The sequence below is a fragment of the Festucalex cinctus genome, chromosome 13 (assembly GCF_051991245.1).
Source record: "Festucalex cinctus isolate MCC-2025b chromosome 13, RoL_Fcin_1.0, whole genome shotgun sequence".
Lineage (NCBI taxonomy): Eukaryota > Metazoa > Chordata > Actinopteri > Syngnathiformes > Syngnathidae > Festucalex > Festucalex cinctus.
The window spans coordinates 9,796,253-9,820,106 of record NC_135423.1 but is presented as its reverse complement, the minus strand read 5'-3'; the positions used below and the strand labels follow the sequence as shown (position 1 = coordinate 9,820,106).

General features: G+C 44.1%; 1 protein-coding gene and 1 long non-coding RNA gene across 2 annotated transcripts in view; one reads left to right on the top strand and one right to left on the bottom strand.

Moving 5' to 3' along the window:
• The first annotated feature begins 46 nt into the window (after positions 1–46).
• Positions 47–23,854, top strand: part of dlc (deltaC) — a 103,944-nt gene continuing 80,136 nt past the window's right edge. Inside the window, exons 1-6 of the mRNA XM_077541338.1 lie at positions 47–289; positions 791–1,030; positions 1,123–1,183; positions 2,014–2,271; positions 3,753–3,944; positions 4,074–4,243. Of these exons, the coding sequence (XP_077397464.1) occupies positions 218–289; positions 791–1,030; positions 1,123–1,183; positions 2,014–2,271; positions 3,753–3,944; positions 4,074–4,243 (993 nt within the window). The 5' untranslated portion in view covers positions 47–217. The remainder of the gene's footprint in view (positions 290–790; positions 1,031–1,122; positions 1,184–2,013; positions 2,272–3,752; positions 3,945–4,073; positions 4,244–23,854) is intronic.
• Positions 6,132–23,854, bottom strand: part of LOC144033303 (uncharacterized) — a 94,843-nt gene continuing 77,120 nt past the window's right edge. Inside the window, exon 5 of the long non-coding RNA XR_013287926.1 lies at positions 6,132–6,602. This is a non-coding gene — a long non-coding RNA (uncharacterized LOC144033303). The remainder of the gene's footprint in view (positions 6,603–23,854) is intronic.

The window sequence follows — 23,854 nt, the reverse complement described above, 5'->3', positions numbered from 1 at the left end:
CTATAAAAGGAGTTCTTCCCGGCTGGCGCTTCAGTCCACAGTTGAACCTTCAACCTGCCTACCTGCTGCCGCGCTCGCCACTTTCACCATCTTCGGGAGTGCGCCCGCCTGCCTGCCTGCTTGCCCACCCGTCCAGACGTCGCCCTTCTGCTTTGGACTTTTGGGACTCGTCGTCGTCTGTTCGCTGGTCTCGCTGCTTCTTCTTGTGGTCTTGTGGATGCAGCTCGGAGGCACCATGACGCGCTGTCTGCTGGCCGCTCTGCTCGTCATCCTCACGCGACCGCACACCGTCAGTATTTTATTATTTATTTATATTAACACAATCCTATTTGGAACATACATTCAAATTTATAGATCAAAATATCAGTGAGCGCGTCTACTTTCACTCGACTCGCCTTAATTTTGATTTGACCCCACACGAGACGCAGGCGACCTTTGACTTTCTCATTTCAATTAGTCGTTCACTCGTTCAAACTTTATCAACATTTATGACTTTGTACGTATTTTCATATTTGCACGTATGTGCGACCGTGTGTTTTCAGGTCAGTTAGATAACATCAGCAGGAAAGAATAAATATTATCTTGAGTAGCTTGACGTGATTTGCTTTCTTGCCGTAATAATATGAATATTCTGGATTTTACTATTTAGTCGTCCTCCCTTTTTATGTTTTTAAAATTATCTCAACTTTCATTCTCAGAAAATAGTTTGCATCACTTATAGATGGAAACAATTGACAGTTTTGTGTGTGTGTGTGTGTGTCCCATTTTGTCCGAATGACGTCACCCGCAGACGGAGTCGTCTGGCGTGTTCGAGCTGAAGATCGAGTCGCTGACAGGCACGAGCCTGTGCCGGCCGCCTTCGCGCGCGTGCTACCTCTTCTTCCGGGTGTGCCTCATGCACGCGCAGGACGTCATCAACCCCGAGCCGTCGTGCACGTACGGGACCGCGCTCGGCGACATCCTTGCCGCCGACCCCGACTCCATCCGCGAGAGCGCGCCCCTCAGGGTGCCCTTCAACTTCACGTGGCCTGTAAGTGCGACAGCCCCCCCCCAAAAAAAAAACAAAAAACAAAAAACCTCTCGCATATATCCATGTAAATGAGACAATTTGCTGTCCTCCAGGGAACTTTCTCTCTGATCTTGGAGATCTGGTCTGCCGAGTCTTCCGGCCTGGACTCCACAGGTACAAATCTGCAGCAGTACCACAACCTCTCCACCGAGAGGCGCACTCACACACTCAAGCAGCATTTCCTCCGTCTGGCACATGTCGCCAGTTTCTTGCTCATGGATTTTTATTTTTAATTATTTACCAAGAGATTCAGTGAGGTGAGGAGCTTCATTTAACAAAATGAGTCCTTATCGGGCTTTACAGTTATAAAGCTTTTTTTTTTAAACTGTTAAAAAAAATATATGGCAACAAAGTTCACATAAAGCAAGCAACTTGTGAAACAATTTTCAGAGTTGTTTTGAATTCTGTCTTGAGACAATAATTTCTTTGTTTTGAAATATAGGAAAGCCAAGTTCTTACAAAAGTAAAAACATTTGATTGAATTACCCAACTTGAAATTTGATTGACATTTGTTTGACAGTGAATATTGTAATTGACTGTCGATACCAGAGGATGGCGGCAAATCACTGCTTTTGTATTAGACAACGCAAAGGCTTGACTCAACGAACCTACTCACGTCAACATAGTTTGCCGGACACTAGATGGCACCAAAAAAAAAAAAAAAGTATGTATGTATGTATGTATGTATATATATATATATATATATATATATATATATATATATATATCTCAAACTTGGATTTGACTCGAGTACAAAACTAGCTGAGTTTTGAGCACAGATGTTCGATACCACTTTTTTTCCCAGACCGATACCAGTTCAAGTACTCAAAAGTACCAAAAAGAAAAGTCGAAAGCCCTGTAATGTGAAGAAGTGTGATTGTACTGGCTCCTTATTTGGCTGGTGATGTTGAGGTCATCGTTAACTCCGCCCCCTTCTTCCTCAGAGAAGCAGAACCACCTGATCGGCCATGTGGCGACGCGGCGGCAGCTGCGCGTGGGCGAGGATTGGTCGCCGGACGTCCACTTGGGCCAGCGCGGCCGCCTGCGTTTCTCCTACCGCGCCGTGTGCGACCAACACTATTACGGCGACGGCTGCAACGACTTGTGCCGTCCGCGAAACGACACCTTAGGACACTACACCTGCCAGAGCGACGGACAACGCCTCTGCCTGGACGGATGGGTGGGGGATTACTGCGTGAAGCGTGAGTCCAATCGCAACTCGTCTTCTTTTAACGGACAAGAAGTGCAATTTACCACATGAGCGATACTTCCGATCATATTTGTAATGAAGTCAAGCTACGTTGTTGGATGCGCATCAGGAATTTTAATTCCAATTTTTTTCCAATTGCAATTCTGCCGCCTCCATTCAAATAAAAAAATGAAATTCTGATTCTTAATACAATTTTGAACAGCCACAATCACAATTATTTTGGTTATAATTAAAATCATGATTAGGACGATTTATTTTTTCGTACAAAACAAGAGAATGTGTAAATATAAAAATAATATTAAGACAAATAAAATTCTTTGAAACGTTATAATTATGCAAGTTCCTTTTGGATGTACCAAATTTTATTTGTAGTTTTTATTATTGTAGCACTTTGAGATTTTTTTTTATAGATGTAAAAGTGCATTACAAATAATAATAATAAATATTATTATATTATTAAAACTCATTTGCTCTCAAAAACCTGTAAATGTGCTCTATTTTAAATGTATTACGTGTCCCAAAGATGTTTTTACTTTTCTTTTTTTTTCAGCAGAGTATAAGAGATCAGCCATGGCCATGATGAAAACAAGCTGTTTCCTCACAATTCTAAGCAGATTTGTGAATAATGATGAAACTTAGCTATATTCTAATGCTAGTTGCTCCAAAACGGAAAAAGATAGAACTATACGTTTTTTTTTCCTGATGAAAGAAGAGACTCTAATCTTTCTTTTTGTAGGTTCCATGTTTTTATAGCAATAGAACACAAAATTCCGTGAGGCTTTCAAAAGCAGTCAAAATCCAGTAAAACAGCCGGGTGCGAAGGGGGTTGCTTCAGTGAAAATGGCTGGGAGTGAATGAGTAAAATTAGTTATTTTAAAATTTAAAAAAGGTGAAAATGTATACATTTAAACTCAAATTTATCCAAAAAAATTGTGTAAAATCCCCCCCCCCCCCCCTTTTTTTTTTTTTTTTTCTTTTTAACAATTATGCTGATTTTTGTAATTGTGGAGTAAGTTCCCACCCCATGAAGGCGGGTCGCCGGGTCTCGTCCCCTCATTTCCCTCCTTTTCTCCAACGTTCCTCACCAACGCTTATTTTGGTCCACGAGCCGTGAAATCGTCGAGGCAAGCTGCCCCACGCGCACGTGCGTGCGAGCGATGGCCTCCTTTGTTCCGGGCCCGGCCCACAATGGGTCCCGCTGGCAGCCGCGGCCGGGCCGGGACACGCGCTGAGCTTAATGCGGGCTATCCCGGCCGTGAAAAGAGACGACATGTGTCGCTTTTGTTGCGCCCGTGGACGGGCCAGCTGCTAGTCTTCGCACTTTGTGTGTTTGTGTGCTTGAGAGTGGAAAAGTTTGCGTGTATGATTTTATTTGCGCACGTGTTTGTGATGATGTTGTTGGTTGTTGGGATTCACAGCCTGACTAACTGTGTGGTTTGGTGCCCCCTCCCCTGTCCCCCTTTTCCCCACCAGCCATCTGCGCTTCAGGTTGCAGCAAGGAGCGCGGCTCCTGCGAGTCCCCCGGCGAGTGCATGTGCCGGGAGGGCTGGCAGGGCGAACGTTGCGATGAATGCACGCGCCACCCCGAATGCGTGCACGGAACCTGCCGGCAGCCGTGGCAATGCGACTGCCAGGAAGGCTGGGGGGGACTCTACTGTGACCAGGGTGAGTGCCGGAACACACTTAAAGCGGGGACTCCGGTGGGACCCCCAATGACTGACTTTTTTCTTTTTTTTTTTTTTTGTTCCCCGCACAATTAAAAAAAAATAAAAAAATAAAAAAAATAAATAAAAGACCTCAACTATTGCACCAACCACAAGCCGTGCCAGAACGGGGCGTCGTGCACCAACACGGGCCAGGGCAGCTACACGTGCGCCTGCAGGCCGGGATTCAGCGGAAATAACTGCGAGGTCCAGAGCAACCCGTGCCACAGCGCCCCCTGCAGGAACGGAGGCAGCTGCAAGGTGAGCCCAGCTGGCACACATCCGTCCGTCCGTCATCTCACAAAAGGAAAGGCTCGCCGGTTTCCCGTCAGATTGCACATTGTTGCCGTCACTCGGGATGTTTGTTTGAGTGCGAGTCAGCAAAAAAGAAGAAGCAGGCTTATGTGTGCACATCAAGCTCAGTCAAATCTTCGATCTCTCTGCAGTCACAAATTGAATTTCCACCAAGCAGGAGGAAAAAGCGAACGAGTTGGCACGATTCAGGTGATTTTTCTGGGTCGTACTCAAAAGCACTCAAACACACGTCATGGCAAGATGGCTTCCTCGTCATCAATTCTGCCGACTTTGAAGTTGCATCTTGACGTTGGAAGACGGCGAGTCTTTTGATCTCGAACGTCTGTGGTCCCGCCCACCGCGGGATCGGCCTGAGGACCGAGCAAGGGAAGGATCCAGGCCCGGTCTGGCTCGGTGGGGGAAGATTCCCGGTTGGCCGCCAAAGGGGTGCTGTTTCTTTTGGTCCGCGGGTTCAATTCCAAAGCTTTTGGTAGACCTAGTCATTCTGGACCTGGCTAACATGGAGAGGCCTGGAATTTCCTGTGTTTGGCTTGAATTATGGACTTTTTACTCCCAGCGCCCCTTTGCTCCTGGCTGTTTTACTGGATTTTGACTGATTTTGCAAGGCCTACAGAATATTTATTGTGTTCTATTGCTGTAAAAACACGGAACCTACCAAAAGAAAGATTTAAAGTCTTTAAAGGAAAAAAAAAAGTATGTTTCTATCTGTTTCTGTTTTGCAGCAATTAGAATACAGCTAAGTTTTATCTGTGGGAGACCTAAAACATTAAAAATAGAACGTATTTATACGTTTTTGGGCGCAAATGAGTTGATGGTGAAGCAAGCGTCACTCTTGTTCTCGTTCTGCTTGTGTGCAGTCACTCTGTCTCCCCTCCCGCACCCTCGCCAGCACTTGCTGGCCGACACGACCGCCAAACAATACGCTCTGTCCGAGTGTCCAGACTTAACACACTGTAAGGAGGCCAGTCAAAAGTAAGTCAGCAGAAAACCGTAAAAGAAAAAGTGCTGACACGCCAAGTGCGCCCAAATTCAAATGTATAAATAATCACGTGCCCTGAAACACATGTGCCTGATGGAGACGATAGGCAAGCAACAAAGTACAACATAGAATACACAATAAAAATAGAATGTGTAAATAATGGTCCAATAGCATGTTTAGTTGATCATTTTTTCTACTAGTAGGCTAATTTAATGTTGTGCTATTTGTATTTGTTGGGAATAGTTGGCTTGAACTGCTGCTTTTTGGGATTAAAAAAAATAGTAATTAAGGAACACATTGAAAACAAATATAGAAATGATTCGTTTTCAGATGTGACTGAAACGAACATTTGCATTTTGTATATAAGATATTAAATTTTGTCAACCCTCCCTTGATATTAATAATTCAAACACATTTTAAATTGTGATTGCAGTTCATTATTATGAGCTCTTAAAAAAATAGATTTGTCCTGCGCCTTATTTATGTTTTATATCTAGGGCATATGAGAGTTTCTTTGTCTGTAAATGGTCGAATGTGCTTGTTTCATTTCTGACTTTTCAGAGAATGTGACAGGTGGTCATATAAATTTTTTGTAGCACTCTTGACTTTATGTTTTCAAAAACGGCAAAGCAGCCCCAAACTATCACAAGCCAATTGAGTCTTGCGGTGATGATCGTTTTCTGAAATGCTGTTTGACATTCACGCCACATACAACAAGGCCTTCCTTTCAAAAAGTTCAACTTTCACTTGAACATTTCTTTCTTGAAAGATGAGCTTATCTTGCAAAACCAATTGACCTCTGTGACACCTTCAATACACAAGCCACCAAATTGTCTCTGAAAACCAAACATGACCCCAGAAATGAAGTCTTTTATTTTTCTGTCTCTCTGCTTGGGTGTGCAATGAATCATGGGATATTGAGTTATTGTTGAGTGATGTTCCACACGCAATTTTGAAGTCCGGTTATGAAGTGAGACTAAAGTCCATCTATGGTTAATTTGGGTATCCTTTCCAATCAGTAGTTTAATACATCTTTTAGTCCAGGTGTTTTTTTTTAAAGCAAGCCCTCGCGTCCGCAACGTGATGAAGAATGATATGTGGATGATCATCAAATCACGTCTTGGTGACGACATCTTAAAGTTGTTTTGAGTTTCCAGTCGCCCGATCATAAGAAATGCAGTGACAGATGTTGAAAATGGCAGAAAATGATAGCGGCGAGAACTTGCCTCAGTCATGAACAGAGTTGAGTTGAGCACGCAGACGTCGTCACATGAGGCCGCCGATGGTGCGGACAAATCGCGCCTCGTTCGTTCAACAAGTTTGCATCTTCGGAGAGAAAAAGACAAAAGTACATTGAAGGTCCTCACGGCACGAGACACTTTTCCTTGACGGATTCCAGAATGCTCTCACGCCGCACGGCACCACAACGGCCTCACTTGGCCCAGCCCGGCCTCCGTTGCGTTTCCAGTACAACAGGCCAGATTGGGGCCAGATTAAAGTTGCCTGATGTGGCGACGTGAGTGCAAACCATCAGATTGACACAAGCTCGCCCTCTAATTGCTTTCGTTTGGAGTTTACTGTCTCACATCGATAGCAAACTCATGTGTGAGCAGATCCTTACTTAATAGCGGCGTTGCGAAGCGTTTCAAATGGTCTGACTTCTGAAGACTGTATTGCTGCTTTTGTGCCGCTTCCGCATCGGAAAGGCCCTGACTGATAGCTTTTCCGTTGCTCTTTTCGGGTGTTATGCGCTTTTCACCATCTCCTTCGAGTCAGGTCTGGTTGGCAGTCCAGGTGGGGCCGTGACATCGCTGTCCCGTGATTGGCCAACAGATCCTTCTTAAATGATGCGGCAAGGAACTGTGTTTCACATTTGCTGCTTTTGCTAAGGGAGTGTCCGGACCACTTGTAGAGGGAACTCGTTTTGGCCGTTTGTGTCTGGGATCTTGTCCTTTTGTGCGCGACGGACAGCTCGTGACCATAGGTGAGGGTGGGAAGGTACAAATGAACAAACAAACGTAATGGGCAAATGGATGCTACAATTACTACTGCAATCGATTCTGTTCTCGCAGAATTACTTACCGTTTCCTTGTTGAATGTTGAACAGCGAAAGGCGCTTCGTGCATTTTTATCTGGTAAAGATGTTCAACCCCCCAAAAAAAAAAATAGACAGAAGACGACATTTTCATCTTGCCTTGATAGGTCAAAACAAACATGCAAAGCTGCCGCATCGTCCAATCAGTTCGAAATGTTGTTCACAAAGTCCGTCCTTTCCCGTACGGATCTGCTGAGTGACGTACGAGATTAATAATGTGAAGAACTCTCGAGTGAATAACAATGATAAATCTGGCTTGTGAGGCTAAGATACAAGTGCTCGTCAAAAAATAAGAATATCCTCTCGGAAAGTTGAATAGTTTCCATATTTCTATTCAAAAAGTCAAACTTTCATTGATTATAGATTCGGGGCCCACAATTTAAGTGATTTCAAGTATTTGTGTGTTAATCTTTACACTATTTGGGCTTCCAGCTCATAAAACCCATAAAAATAGGATGTCAAAAAATTTGAATACAGGGAGTCCTCAAGTTATGTTGTATGTGAGTGATTTCGACTTTATGCACGCGTGCCTCGTCCGTAGCACCTTCTTTATTGTTAATTTCACACATTGATCACACCATTTTAAAGTTATTTAAAGTTGCGTTGTTACCTACAGCAACGGATGTTCATCGAGCAGGTTGGCTCACCATCAGGTGTGTCACATTTCCATGTTTAAGTTTGAATTAGTTCCACTCTGCCGTCCATCAGCAATGAATATTTGTGTGGAAACTCGAGATATTGGTTTCGGCTCTTCTGGGTCACGCAAATTGCTGGACAAAGTATTTTTGATGTAAATATTGACTTTAACAGTGAAATCCGATGGATGGATGGATGATATTTTCAAAACGATATGCCAATCTTCAGTAGTTGGTTGGGGATCCCATTGGCTTAATCACTGACTCGATGCGCCGCGGCATTGCCTAGGGCTCCTGGAAGACCAGGTTTTCCTGATGATCGCTGTCAGCTGTTTTTCAGTCTGATGGTCTTCATTTTTCTCTTGATAGTACTGTCTTAGAGGAAAACGAGGGCCATCCATCCTTTTTTTTTTTTTTTTTCCCCCATACAAAACATTGTAAAGTATGCATGGTGATTTCTTCACACTATTCTGTTTTAACATCCTGTTTTTGTAGATAAACAAATAAATACTTGAAATCACTTACTTTGTGGGACCTGAATCTATAATTATATGAAAGTGTGACTTTTTGACTGGAATTATGGAAATTATTCAATTTTTCGAAGATGTTCTAATTTTTTGATAAACACCTGTACATAGAGGGTGGGCCAATAAAATGTGAACAACTTTTTTCATTCTTACCATTTCCAAAATAAAGATTTCTTTTTCATTTTCAGGCAATGCAAATATTCGCACCCTAACCCAGTAGTGTCCAAACTCGGTCCTGGAGGACCAGAGTCCTGCGGGTTTTGAATGTTTCCCTTCTCCAACACACCTGAAGCTCATCAGCAAGCACTACATAAGCCGGATAATGATCGTGTTGATTGGAAACAGGTGCGTTGGAGCAGGGAAACATCTAAAACTTGCAGGACTAAGGCTCGCGAGGACACCACGGCCCGAAAATGGAAAGCAAAATACGATGAAGGAGAGAGTAAAGATCATGGAAGCTAACTCTAACACTAACCAGTGCGAATAAAGGACATACAGTAGTGGTGTCTCTCCTCCACAGGAAATTGCTTTGCATCCATTAGGGTGACAAATGAGTGCTTCATTGTTGATATGCTTGAAAATGAAAAAAAAAAAAAAAAAACAACAAATCTTTATTTTGGAAATTAAAAAAGTGGTAACGTTATTGGCTTGTGTGTGTATATATATATATATATATATATATATATATACATACACACACACGTGTGTGTGTGTGTGTGTGTGTATCTTTTTATATTTTAATTTTATATTTCTAAATAAATATAAATGTATACAGTAATTATTTATATACACCTCAATTTCACAATTTAGCTAATTTTCACTGATTATATACAGTATAAAACATACGTGCGCTTTTACAGAGAGAAGCTTTCACTTGGGCAGAAATATTTCTGTTCCTTGACACAATAAAAGTGTCTTGGTAGCTGGAATTTATACACAAGTCCATATGCGTGTCTTCCAAACATTCGCCAACACTTCTGTCCCACCAAGAACCATTGGAAAGAGAAGGTAAAGCTTAAAGCAAACTGACAAATCAAGTAAAGGTCAGCTGTATGTCTGAGTGATATTTGTACGCGCTCAAACGATCTATCAAACTGTCAAATGATGGCAGCTGCATGCTGTTCCTCAAACTGTGCAAACAGCTGTAATTCTCAAGCGTCTGTGTTAACGACCGTCTTTCATTCTAGTCGTTGGCAACGTGAGACCAACATTTATTGCAGCTCAAAATGTGTTTATCTGTCAATATGGAGTAGTTGGAGACATTTATAGGGCATCATTAAATATTCACAAAAATCAATGAAAATACCCTCTGTATTTGAAAATCTTTGTCAAATATTGCTGTAGAATATCGTACTATGTTTTGCAAAAAGATGTTTGAAGAAGCAACTGAACCTCAACTCAAGTGATGTTGCATAAAGGCTCTTCATGCCTTTTTAAAAAATGGTTTTAAAACATTATGCTATGCATAATATGAATATGAATATGTTTCGTTCTAGTCATTCAGCAGTGGCGTTCCGCCATTCCTAAATCGTAGCCGCCGCTCCTTCAAATTTCCAACTAAAGCAATTGCAGGCTGGAGATTATCATCAAAAGTCCAATATGCGCTCCATTACTCGGGAGATTTACGTGAATCAGCAAAGGTGTTTTGAGCATCACTTGTGACTTTTTATTTGACTTTAATTTAATCCCACTTGAAACATGAAGCATAAAGTTGACATTTGTGGTGATATGAGTAAATTAGCAATGCGGACGACTCATTTATTACTCGCAGCAATGACTTGACATTGTTAGGGGAGGAAAAAAAGGATCGGTCTCATGAGATGAGGAGCTTGAACAGGCTCACCTCATTTTCACAAAATATGTCTACGTCATCTCCGATGACAAAATTATTAAAGTCAGTGGTCCTGACACGCTGGACCATACGTATTTACTTCCGCAAACACAGCGTTGTGAGTAACTTTGTATCTTCTGCGCACGTGGGTCACTTTCCAGTCGCATAAGGTTCACACAGCAGACAGATTGAGGTCACAATTAACATGCAATGCAACGCTTACTCAGAAATAAATGGATTTCACCAAAAAAATTGGAATTGAGCATTAAGCCCTGCAGTGTGAACACAGCCTAAAATTTTTAAACATTTGGGGGGGGGTTACATGCTGGTCGGGAAATACATAAGTGCTGCTCTCATGTGTCCGTTGCTCGGCAACGCTTAAACAACACGACAGTATTGGAACAGCTCCAAATATGTATGCTGTCTGATTAAATGACTTTTATTGTCTTTATTTAATACTGACAGGAGTAAGTGGTAGCTAGCAGTTAAGAAGATGGATGGATGCAAAAAATGCATGCTCCTTCAAAGTAGCCCATTATGAGCCGGGAGTTTGGGGACGATCAGTAATAACTTGCTCATCTTCACATTTGAAGTGTCAAATATATTCCAAATGGATCCCTATGGACTTCACACATATCAGGTAAACTCTGCAACCCAGAACTTGCAGGTAGTGTTTTGCCGATACCAGTATCAGGAGGGACCCCTACTGCATTAAAACGCTGGCATCAATATCAGCGAGTACCAGCAAATAAGGGGCTGATGCCATTTAGATACTAGTATCTAAATTTGCACGCATGCAGCGCACACTCACTGCTGTTTGATCGTAGATGTTTGTTGCATGCATTTCTTGTTTCACAAAAGTTTTTAAGCAGCGCCTGACCAAGATAGTCATGATTTTGCATCCAAGTAAGAATGGAGTTCTTTAGAATAAAAAAAAAATTCAAATGGTGTGGTATTAGAACAACACTACTTGCAGGCATCCTCACAAGTCAATAGGTCACACCTCTTTGGTGGATGAGCGAGTTTTTACATGAGTCAGATGCCGAGAAGGGAGAATCCCCGCACATTTCACGTGCGTAAGAAATTAACTTCAGCGCAAACGGGAGACTATCAGAGCCTTCTGTGTTGAACAAAATAATGTTCACATAAAAGAAAAAAAAAATTGTTTTCAAAGTTCTATCAAATAATTGACTCGTTTTAACAGCCACTGCAGACAGTTCTTGTTACAGTCAAATATTTGGCAAATCTATCTTGAATCACTGTCAATCTTATGTCATATGAACAACAATATGCAAATTGAGATGACTATACATCAGAAAATGTTTGTTTGTTTATTTAACATATAAACATAGACAAGAATCAGAAAAGAAAAATTAAAATAAAGAAGAAACATACAATCATTAATGACAATTTACATGTTCAAATGGAGTAGGAAGAAGTTGAAAACTTATCTAGTCCTACCCCTTATTCTTTGTATCTTTTAACTTATTTCATTACTAATACAGTAAGTTACATTTCAATAAAAGAAAATGAGTAATGTTCATGCTGCACAACCCCCCAAAAAGGGTACGACCAACTGAAAAAGTGAGTGTACAAGTGAGTGTAGAGCCCTGCAGTCACCAAATCCCACCCATTAACCCTCCCCCCTTGACGAATTAATGTCTGTTGGCGCCACACCCGTTGCCATGGGCGGGCCATAGCGGTCCGTGCCCACCCACCAAGATGATTGTCCCCCCCCACCCTTTGAGCCATGGAGCCACATATCGTTTGAGCATCTAAAATGAGTTTGGATTTTGCTTTCCTTTTTAATTCTGCTGCAGACACCGTTCCAACAGGTGGCCCGTTCGAAGCGATATGCATTTGCCATATTGGATGCGGCAATTGTATTTGCTATTAAATCGGAAAATAATTAGTAAGCTTGAGTTACAAGAATGGTATTGGTCCCTTATTAATCCAGTTGTGACTTGATGATACATTTCCAAGGAGAAAGTGAACGAGGCATCTTGACAAATAGCTTCACTTTGCCTCCTCCAATATGGCTGCGGCGTCAACGTACTCACGGCGGCATTGCCGTCACACTGTGGCGGGCCAGTAGGCCTCCAGGTCTACTGTACATGTATGCTGTAAATGCTGCCTATGATAATACTGGTCAACGGGCGCCATTCAATGGATAGATACATGGCAGTGCTATGTGAATTTATCCAAATATATGGAGGCAAGTTAATGCTGTCTATAGGCATAATAATTACTTTTTGGTCTTCCATGACACTAAAGCGCCTCCCCTGGGTTAGGGTTACACAGTACCCAGTTGTACTACGTCGATCGACATCACCAACTCATTTTGCATCACTGTAGGCCTGTATACCCAGGTTACCATCACTCTTCCTGTAACACAATATCCTATCTCTTATGCCTCAAAGATACCTCAGCACGTGTTTAACTGTACCAAAGTGCTGATCAGTGGGTTAATTAAAATACTGTGATAGTTTGCTAACAATAAAACACAAATCAGGTCTTGTACAGACAGTCAAATGAATCAGACAACCCACTGCTTCTCTATATCTCAAGACATCTCTCATTAATGCAGCATCATCTGTGTAACTCAGTTTTTGTTTACAAGGTGTTGATCTAGATTTACAATCTTGCATGTCAAATCTGTCCAAGACTTTCTCAACATACTTTGCTGTTGACATTGTTACACAATCGTTGCTCTGTTCAAAATTAATACCAAAGAAATCTTTTAGCTTGCCTGAGTTTTTCATTTTAAACCTTACTGTAAGCATGTTTGTAACCTCCATGGCATTTTCGTCACTTGCTGCAAATATTAAGTCATCAACCCAAATTATAAGGATCACCTTCTCGTGTTCTCTATCTTGCGTATCAATACAGTTATCAGCTTGGTTTTCTATAGTCATTTTGTGCCAGATACTCATGCAACAACTTATAGGGTATATGCCACGAAGGAGGCAGGACTTCGGACTTCTGGGTTTTCACACATCAGCTTTGTTTCCGGTTCAGGTTTGCGACTTCTGAGTCGTGTCCCAGTACTTGCGCTTCCGCCTTTGTGCCCCTCGGTTGCGCGTTCCCGTCAACGGGTGCGAGTGTGTGGTGTGTCTGTCTCAGTTGTCAACGCCTGGATTGGTGTCTGCCCTACGCATTTATTGAAACACCTGTTCCTAATTACAGATGCAGCCTGGACAGCATATGTCCACAGCATGCACCTTGTCATGTCAAAAAGTGTACGCCAATTGCGCTCAGCGGTCTCGTTTTGGTGGGGAGAATAAGACGCTGTTGTTTGATGTCTAATCGCAAAGTCTGGTCATTTTTCCCTGTGAATTCAGCACCATTATCTGATCTGAAGCAGATAATGGGGCGACACCCTTGTGACACAAGGGTGTCCATATGTGCACTTGGCACCAGGACACCCTAGGCCGCGGTTCGATGATTGACTTTGTAGTCGTGTCATCGGATTTGCGGCCGTATGTGTTGGACACTCGGGTGAAGAGAAAGGTGGATCTGTCAACTGATCACCACCTGGTGGTGTGTTGGCTCCGATGATAGGGGAAGATGCCTGTCCGACCAGGGAGACCCAAACGTATTGTTAGGGTTTGCTGGGAACGTCTGGCGGAATCCTCTGTCAGAAAGAGTTTCAACGCCCACCTCCAGCAGAACTTCTCCCTTGTCCCGGGGGAGGTGGGGGACATTGAGTCAGAGTGGGCCATGTTCCGCGCCTCCATTGTTGAGGCGGCCGATTGGAGCTGTGGCCGTAAAGTGGTCGGTGCCTGTTGCGGTGGCAATCCTAGAACTCGCTGGCGGACACCTGCGGTAAGGGATGCCGTCAAGCTGAAGAAGGAGCCCTATCGGGCCATTTTGGCCTGTGGGACTCTGGAGGCAGCTGACGGGTACCGGCTGGCCAAGCGGAACGCGGCTTTGACGGTCGCCGAGGCAAAAACTTGGACATGGGAGGAGTTCGGTGAGTCCATGGAAAACGACTTCCGGACGGCTTTGAGGAAATTCTGCTCCACTATTCGGTAGGAATGTCACGATAAGGGCTATATCGTGATATCGCGATATTTACACTACCACAATATCGTCGTCGTCATGTTCACAATATTTAAAAGGAACACTGTTCAAAAAATCTGGTTGATTTCCATTTTTGCAGTTCTAGCACCCTCTAGTGGCTAGTTTATTAGTGCAATTTAATTTTCATTAGGGATGTTTTGGCCTTCTATGTTTAAAATCTATGCTAATCGTCAGATAAAGGGGAACCTAATTTGCTTGTGAAGCGATCAATGTGTGCTTGCATTAGCAAGTAAGTGCCTCATTATTGTTATTGAGATTGTATTGTTTATATGCATTACTGTTATGTACAAAAGCACAATATTGTGCTTTTTTTTTAAATTACTATTATTATGAGCTCTCTTTTTTTACAATATTGTGATCTTTTTTAAATCTTGCCAATGCCCCCACAATATCGTGATAATTATCGTATCGTGACCTTCATATCGTGATAATATCGTATCGTGATGTATGGATATCGTTACATCCCTACTATTCGGTGTCTCAGGAGAGGAAAGCAGTGCACCATTAACACTGTGTATAGTGGAGATGGGGTGCTGCTGACCTGGACTCGGGACATCGTGAGTCGGTGGGGGAAATACTTCGAAGACCTCAATTCCATCCACACGTCTTCCTTTGAGGAAGCAGAGTCTGGGGACTCTGAGGTGGGCTCTCCTATCTCTAGGGTCGAAGTCACTGAGGTGGTTGGAAAGCTCCTCGATGGCAGGGCCCCGGAATGAGATCTGCCCGAAGTTCCTAAAGGCTCTGGATGTTGTGGGGCTCTCATAGTTGACACACCTCTACAACATCCCGTGGACATCGGGGACAGTGCCTCTGGATTGGCAGACTGGGGTGGTGGTTTTAAGAAGGGGAACCGGAGGGTGTTTGGCTTGGTTTATTCATTTTTTTCCTTTCGGACACATTACAGCTTACATCGATCACATCACATCATTTGCAACATTGACATCCGAAAGAAGGGCTGACGGGTAGAAGCTGATGGCTTATTCGAGACCCGTCCCCATCGATCCATTACTGTAACGCATCAGTTATATACATTATTTAGAATAGTCATTGATTTTTATCGTTATCCATCCATCCCATACTATCCCAGACACTGCTCACTCAGTTCATCTTGAATGTCCGTGTGTAGATTGCGGCTAGTCCCTGTCATTTGGAACTGGTAAATCGGTCCCAAGACGCCACCAGCAGGCCCACCCCGCCAGGCGAGCAGCCAAGGCAAGCACATTTTTTCTCTTTCACCAGTAGCGTCTTCGCTGACCTCGGATCAGCTTTCACACTTGTAGCTTCCAGAACAGTAGATCGGCTTGCATTCTGCTAATTGCTTTCAAGCAATTTTCCCTCGATTCTGGTCAGCTCAGCACCACTGTTTCTACTTATAGTTGTTGATGAGCGCTACCAAGACCAGCTCACCCAGCAGAGCGGCCCACGCCAGCCGTACTCCAGGCACCAGACCACCAACCCCATTTTGCGTATTGACAGCAGATTCATTGTAGCCACAATACAGCCTTATCATGTAGCCTTGACTGTTACAACAAATGTCCAAACGGAATTAACAAAGATTCTGTTCCAAATCATCCACTTTTTGTTCCAAGGCAACAATGCATCGATCTTTTTCTTGTGTCTCTGTCTTCAATTGCTGTATTTTCTGAAGAAGTGGCTGAATGCTCTTCTTCATTTCACGTAATTCGGCAACCATTCCACTGAGTTTTTTAAGAGATTTTATCTCCTCATTCTCATCAGCTCTTTTTCCGCCAGGCATTCTGCAACAATGTAGTTAAAAATCCCAATGCAAAAATCAACAAGTAGTTAGAATCACGAGCGAGTGCAGGAGCAAGTACAGATGCGTCCTTTCTCAACAGATACGTCCTTGACCGTTGACTTGTTGTTCCAACTACAGAGGGATCACACTCCTCAGCCTCCCTGGTAAGGTCTATTCAGGGGTGCTGGAGAGGAGGGTCCGTCTGGAAGTCGACTCTCGGATTCAGGAGGAGCAATGTGGTTTTCGTCCTGGCCGTGGAACAGTGGACCAGCCCTACACCCTCTGCAGGATCCTCGAGGGTGCGTGGGAGTTTGCTCAACCAGTCCACGTGTTTTGTGAATTTGGAAAAGGCGTTTGACTGTGTCTGTCAGGGACTCCTGTGGGGGGTGCTTCGGGAGTACGGGGTACCGAGCTCCCTAATACGGGCGTTTCGGTCCCTGTACGACCGGTGTCAGAGTTTGGTCCGCATCGCCGGCAGTAAGTCAGATTCGTTTCTAGTGAGAGTTGGACTCCGCCAAGGCTGCCCTTTGTCACGATTCTGTTCATAACTTTTATGGACAGAATTTCTAGGCGCAGCCGAGGCCTTGAGGGGGTCCGGTTGGGTGGCCTCAGCATTGCATCTCTTTTTTTTGCAGATGATGTGGTGCTTTGGCATCATCAATCTCCAACTCTCACTGGAGCGGTTCACAGCTGAGTGTGAAGCGGTTGGGATGAAGATCAACACCTCAAAATCTGAGACCTTGGTCCTCAGTCGGAAAAGGGTTGCATGTCCTCTCCGGGTCGGGGATGAGATCTTGCCCCAAGTGAGGAGTTCAAGTATCTTGGGGTCTTGTTCACGAGTGAGGGTAGGATGAAGCGGGAGATCGACAGGCGGATCGGTGACGGGTTGGGGGATGAGATCCTGCCCCAAGTGGAGGAGTTCAAGTATCTTGGGGTCTTGTTCACGAGTGAGGGTAGGATGGAGAGGGAGATCAACAGGCGGATCGGTGCAGCGTCTGCAGTGATAAGGACTCTGTATCGGTCCGTTGTGGTGAAGAAAGAGCTGAGCCTAAAGGCAAAGCTTTGTATTTACTGGTCGATCTATGTTCCGACCCTCACTTATGGTCACAAGCTGTGGGTCGTGACTGAAAGAACAAGATCTCGGATACAAGCGGCCGAAATGAGTTTCCTCCGCAGGGTGTCTGGGCTCTAGCTTAGAGTCGAGCCGCTGCTCCTCCGCGTTGAGAGGAGCCAGCTGAGGTGGCTCGGGTATTTGGTTCGGATGCCTCCCTGGGGATGTGTTCCGAGCATGTCCCACCGGCAGGAGGCCCCGGGGACAACCAAGGACACGCTGGAGAGACTATGTCTCTCGGCTGGCCTGGGAATGCCATTGGATCCTGCCGGTGGAGCTGGTTGAAGTGGCTGGGAAGAGGGAAGTCTGGTTTTCCCTCCTAAAGCTGCTGCCCCCGCGACCCAACCTCGGATAAGCGGTAGAAGATGGATGGATGGATGGAAATGGGGCTATATCAGCCAAAAACATATCTGTAGCTAATGCGGTGTCACTTTTGTTCTTTAAAAAATACACAAATACTGTATTGGAAAAATCATCAGTCAATGAGAGTAACTATCTGTGCCCATCTCTAGACTCTGCTTGGATCGGGCCTGCCAAATCTATGTGTACTAGCTCTACAGGAGCTTTGGCCCTCATATCGGCTCTCTGTTCGTGGTCTGATAAAACTTCCCTTGAATGCACACTTGGCAATCTGGAGGTTTAATTGTTGACCCCTTAACGTTCATATCATCAACCACCTCTCGTAACTTCTGAATGTTATTGTAATTGACCTTACTGTGCCACGCCCAACCCCACCCACTGACTGCGACGAGCAGCGCCCTTGGACATTTACTGGTCCAGATGAGCTAAAGTGCATTCACAGTAATGGCAAAGTTGTCATATCCTTCTTGTGATTTATTGGGCAGGTATTTTCAAGATGCCGATATTTCTCTTCGAAGCAAGCAGAGGGGCTTTAATTTTTTTTTTTTGTGAAGTGTATCTTCACTCCCTCACCATGCAAATTTGCCCAAAATCAAAGGAAATACACATCGCTGTCTGCTGCTGCAGAAATCATAAAAAGACACTCACTTCGACCGACTGTCGGCAAAACCGAAGTTTTTGGACATTGTTCCTGTCAAGCAGGGTAAGAATGAATTTATATTACCTCATAGTCTCAATATTTTGTTGGCAATGGCATTAATAGTAAAGAGTCAAGAAACGCGTGGAAGGTTAGCCACCCGGAGCTATCTTTAGCCTTTGATTAAAAACAACAATGGAGAATATTGCCTTTGTGCAGATGTCTGGTCATTTTGGAGGGATTCAACTGGTCGTGTGGTCTTCCACAAAGTTTGATCCAGCGCAGACATTTTTCGTGGTTGTTTGAGGGTTTAGGGAAGAGAATACACCGGACAGTGTCTCTCTTGTGTCTCTCTTACACAAGCCATGACGACAGCAAGATGTTGGTTAGTTGATCGAGATAACGGTTATCACTCTTACACAAGCCGTGTCTACAGTGTTTAACCATTTTTATTGTTTTTTTTTTTTCTTGGCTTTGGATAACCATGCCATGCACCACCGGGAACTGGATAGCTTTGTTTGTCCATACAAAAACGCACGTGTTGACTCAGACATCACGTCTTGCGTCTTGATTGGTTTACTAGGTCATGCGGGCGTGGTTTGCCCCAGTATTTCATGCCACGTTTGCTTATCATGACACCCCTTACATTCATCATCACTGTTCATGCCATCCTTAATCACTGTATGCAAATAGTAAAGTCTATCATGCACGTGAATATGGTATTTGTTGCCGTCTTTGTGGATCAGTTTTTCCCTTTCTTGAAGATCACATTTGCTCCGCCGGCAGTTACTGCTTTCATGGAAAAAATGTCTTGTGGGTAGATGGAATATACAGCGCCTACATCAGTGTTGCGTTCATGTGTCTTCCTTGCTGTCAATCAGACACACTTCCGTATCACCTTGGCGCTCTGCCACTCCCTGGTATCGCGTACTGTCTGCTAGCTCCAGGCAGTGCGATTTTGCCTGGAATAGCGTCATCAAACTTCTTGAACTTTGCCAAGTTGGTGACAATGCGCGAAGTCGCCCCGCAGTCAACCATCAGGCCTGGCCGGTCTCTCGCTCTCTTCTACCGGACATGCATGACATCACCCGCTCCTGCAGCGTGCATCTCCTCCGTGTCCTTGTGGCTGCGCAGCTTTGTTTTAAACTCGGAAAAAGACATTTTGTCATCACGTTGTGTAACATGGATCGTGAATGGTCTGGAGGATTCTGACAAACCTTTCAGCAATAGGCCCTCACTTAATGTCTCATCAACGTTTCTCAGCACTGTCATAGCAGTCTCTGCCCGGTCATGTAGTCAGTCACACGCTCACTTTCTGATTTCAGAAGTGAGGTCAATTCAGTATGGAGGCTTATGATGCATGGCTTTCCTTTACCTTGATAGTAGTTTCTGAAGATTTTTAGGGCTCCCCCGCCCGTCATCGTTAGCCTCCTGCATCACCTAGGATAAACTCTTATCCAAAAACTGGATGAGTTCCGCATATGCCTCTGCATTCTTTCATCATTGAGCAGCTCTTCTACCTCATCGCTACTGGGCTCTATCAAAATCGTGTCCTTTAAATCTTGTAAACAAAGGTGGCCCAAAATTATTTTTTGCACACTCTTGGCATTCGCTCGATGAGCTTCAAGAGTAGTCACCGGAAATTATTTTCCAACAGTATTGAAGGAGTTCCCAGAGGTCAGAATGCCATGAGTATGCAAATCAGTCATTAGAGCAAAAGGTGGCTATTTTGAAGAAACTTGAATATAAACATTTTTGCAGTTATTTTCAGACTGGGAAACCCTATAGGTGGTAGTTTCTTAACTCAACTCAACTCAACTCAACTTTTATTTATAAAGCGCTTTAAAAACAGGCATTGCTGTATATAAAAGAAATCGGTTGTGCAGTAAAGAATAAGGTAAAAAAAACAAGAACAAAGCATTTTTAAGTGAGTATACAAGTTTTTTTTTCTTACAAGTAAATAAATTTTACATCAGTAAATTAATGTAGGCGAGTGAATAAATAAATAAATAAATAAATAAATATATAGATAAATAAATTGAATAAACATCAAATTATACACACCACAAAACATCAAAAACAATGTTAAATCTCATGATGCGCCAAAAGCCAAAGAATACAGAAAGGTTTTAAGACGTGTTAGAGGATAAAGATAAAGAGGAGAATTGCCTAATATTTTGTGGAAGGTCGTTCCAAAGGTTGCAAAGACTCCACTTTGCCCTCGGTACCTCCAATTTTGTCTGCTCTGCTGACCTGAGGCACCGGGCAGGTGCGTAGGGGTGCAAGAGCTCAGCGAGATAAGGTAGGGAAAGACCATTTAGAGATTTGAAAATAAATAAAAGAATCTTAAAGTGGACTCTAAATTTCACGGTCAGCCAGTGAAGAGAGGCCAGGATGGGGTTTATGTGTTCCCTGTTACGGGAACCAGTAAGGAGATGAGCAGCAGCATTTTGGACAAGCTGGAGACCCTGGAGAGAGGACTGGCTGATTCCAAAGTAAAGCCGAGATGTAACAAAGGCATGGATTACCGTTTCTAAGTGCTGCTGAGATAGAAGATTTTTTTACCTTAGCCAGCTGCCTAAGATGAAAGAAGCTGGATTTGACAAAACCGGCAATTTGCCGGTCCAGTTTAAAGTCACTGTCCATCTTGAAACCCAGGTTTGAGACTATTGGCTTTAGATAGTGTGCCAGAGGACCAAAGTCAGCAAGAAGAGAAGGGCCACTGGGACCAAAGACCATAACTTCTGTTTTCTTCTCATTGAAGTTCAAGAAATTTAAAGACATCCAGGCTTTGATTTCCTTCAGACAGGACAAAAGAGGCTTCAATGAGATAGCGTCTTTTTTTTTTTTACTAAGTGGGACAAAGATCTAGCTGTCATCCGCATAGCAGTAAAAGGAGATTCCCATGTTTTCTTAGGATGGAGATCAAGGGTAGTTAATATAACGAGAACAGTAGGAGCCTCAATACAGAACCTTGTGGAACACCATATGACAGTGGAGCGGTGCGGGACTCGGAGCACCCAAGGCAAACACAAAATGTTCTGTCGGCCAAAGGATCGAAACCACTCGAGCACTACCACCAATGGAAAAGCAACATGTCGCCATCTTTCAGTTGACTCTTTCAGGTTCTCATCATGCCTGACAGTCTTCAACCAGGGCCACATTTCCTGTATATAAACAATGTGTCCACGGAAATGCTCCCAAACAGTCTGTCAAGCGATGCGCTTACGTGAAAATACCGTAAATCTAATGTATGAATGGGACGGTGGCTAACGACTAGTGTAGACCAATGTAGCAGAGTAACAGTACAGATTCTTCTTCACACCGATTCAAGTAAAAGTACTGCAGCTTCTGGATAGATCTGCTGTAAAATGACTCTTGAAGCTTGTATCATCGCGACATGTTTGATGCTTGTAAAAACATAATCCGTGACAAAATACCGAAATAATACAAGTTTGAAGTTTAACTTATTGGCGCCAAACACACACAAGATGGCGGCTGTGTGCACATCAGCAACAAGACAAGCTGGTGTCTACAGTTTATGTCATAGATATGTCAAAAGTCTCCATTATTTGCCGTGCTTTTACAACACCAAAGTGTGCAATAATTCTACCGTTGGCCTCAACACAACGCAAGATTCTCAAAGTAACCATTTGAAACTTTGAACTTTTCCATAGTTGCAATTTGTTTGTTGTTCACGGGTTCTGTGGTTTCTCAAGAGGCCATGAAGGCAACAGAGACTTACTTGATAAGCCACTCACTGGGAAACGTGTTGTTGTCTTGGCGTGGTTCCAGCTGACAGGAATCGTTTCATGCCCTGAATACAGAATTGTTGCTGACTCGCCGCTTGACCTGATTATTTTCCCATTTTGTTCAAATCATTGAATGTCGGGCTTTATACAATGCTTTGGACAGGGTATGGTGTAGATCAAAGGTGCCCAAGTCCGGTCCTTGAGAGCCCCTATTTATCCTGTTTTCCATGTTTCTCTCCACCAACACACCTGATTCATGACCAGGATCATTATCAGGCTTCTGCAAAGCTTGCTGATGAGCTGATAATTGGAATCAGCTGCGTTGAAGGAGGGAGACATGGAAAACAGGTTGGATAGGGGCTCTCCAGGAACAGACTTGGCCACCTTTGGTGTAGATGAAGCACTATATAAGTCTTCTTCATTTACTATCTAGGTCAAATTTGATTTATTTTCTGGGAAATATGTCATATTAACTTACAAAAAAGTTACAACCGGAATTCATTGGCTGACGTAGGAATGATTAGCGAATGGGCGTTTTAAGAACTGAGTCCAGGCCCTAATATATATATGTATATACAGCTCCAGCATTAACATCTAGCGCCCCCAATGCAGCTAGCGATTACTTTTGAAAGGGATGAATGACTTTGATGCTGACAGCCTGATACAGCTGCTGATCACTTTTTAACAAAGCAGGTGTACCTCATGAGCCGTCACCTTACTGTGGTGGAGGGGTTTGTGTGTCCCAATGATCCTAGGAGCATACAGATCCTAGGAGGGGCCTGACCAAGCACAACTCAAAAGACCCCTTATGATGAATAACCTTATTGGATTGAGGTTTCCCTTGCCTGGACATCGGTCATCAGGGCCATCAACAGGAGCCAGGCCTGGAGGTGGGGCTCGTTGGCGAGCGCCTGGTGGCCAGGCCCACCCCCATAGGGCCCCGGTCGGGCACAGCCCGAAGAGGCAATGTGGGTCCCCCTTCCCATAGGCTCACCACCTGTGGAAGGGGCGTAGAGAGCCAGGCGGCAGCCGAGAGCAGGGACCTTGACGGACCGATCTCCGGCTGCAGAAACTAGCTCTTGGGACATGGAATGTCACCTCTCTTGCGGGGAAGGAGCCCGAGCTGGTGTGTGTTGTTGAGAAGTAACTACTAGGCATGGTCGGACTCACCTCCACACACAGCTTAGGTTCTGGTACCAGTCCTCTTGAAAAGGATTAGACTGTTTTCCACTCTGAAGTTGCCCGCGGCAAAAGGAGCAGAGCAGGTGTTGGCAGACTTATTGCCTCCCAGCTTGGCGTCTGTACGTTGGGGTTCACCTCAGTGGACGAGAGGGTAGCCTCCCTCCGCCTTCGGGTTGTGGGGGCCGGTCCTGACTGTTTGTACAAATGCACCAAACTGCAGCTCCGACTACCCACCCTTTTTGGAGTCCTTGTGGGTGTGCCGGCGAGCGCTCCTCTTGGGGACTCCCTCATTTTACTGGGGGATTTCAAAGCTCACTTAGGCAATGACAGTAAGAACTGGAGGGCCGAAGAACCCCCCACCCCCAATCAGAACCCAAGCGGTGTTTTGTTGTTGACCTTCTATGCTCGTCATGGATTTTCCAAAAGAAAGACCATGTTCAAACATAAGGGTGTCCATATGTGCACTTGGCACCAGGAAACTCTGGGCTGTAGTTCGATGATCGACTTTGTGGTTCTGTCATCAGATCTGCGGCAGCATGTTTTGGACACTCGGGTGAAAAGCGGATGCAGAGCTGTCAACCGATCACCACCTGGTGGTGTGTTGGCTCT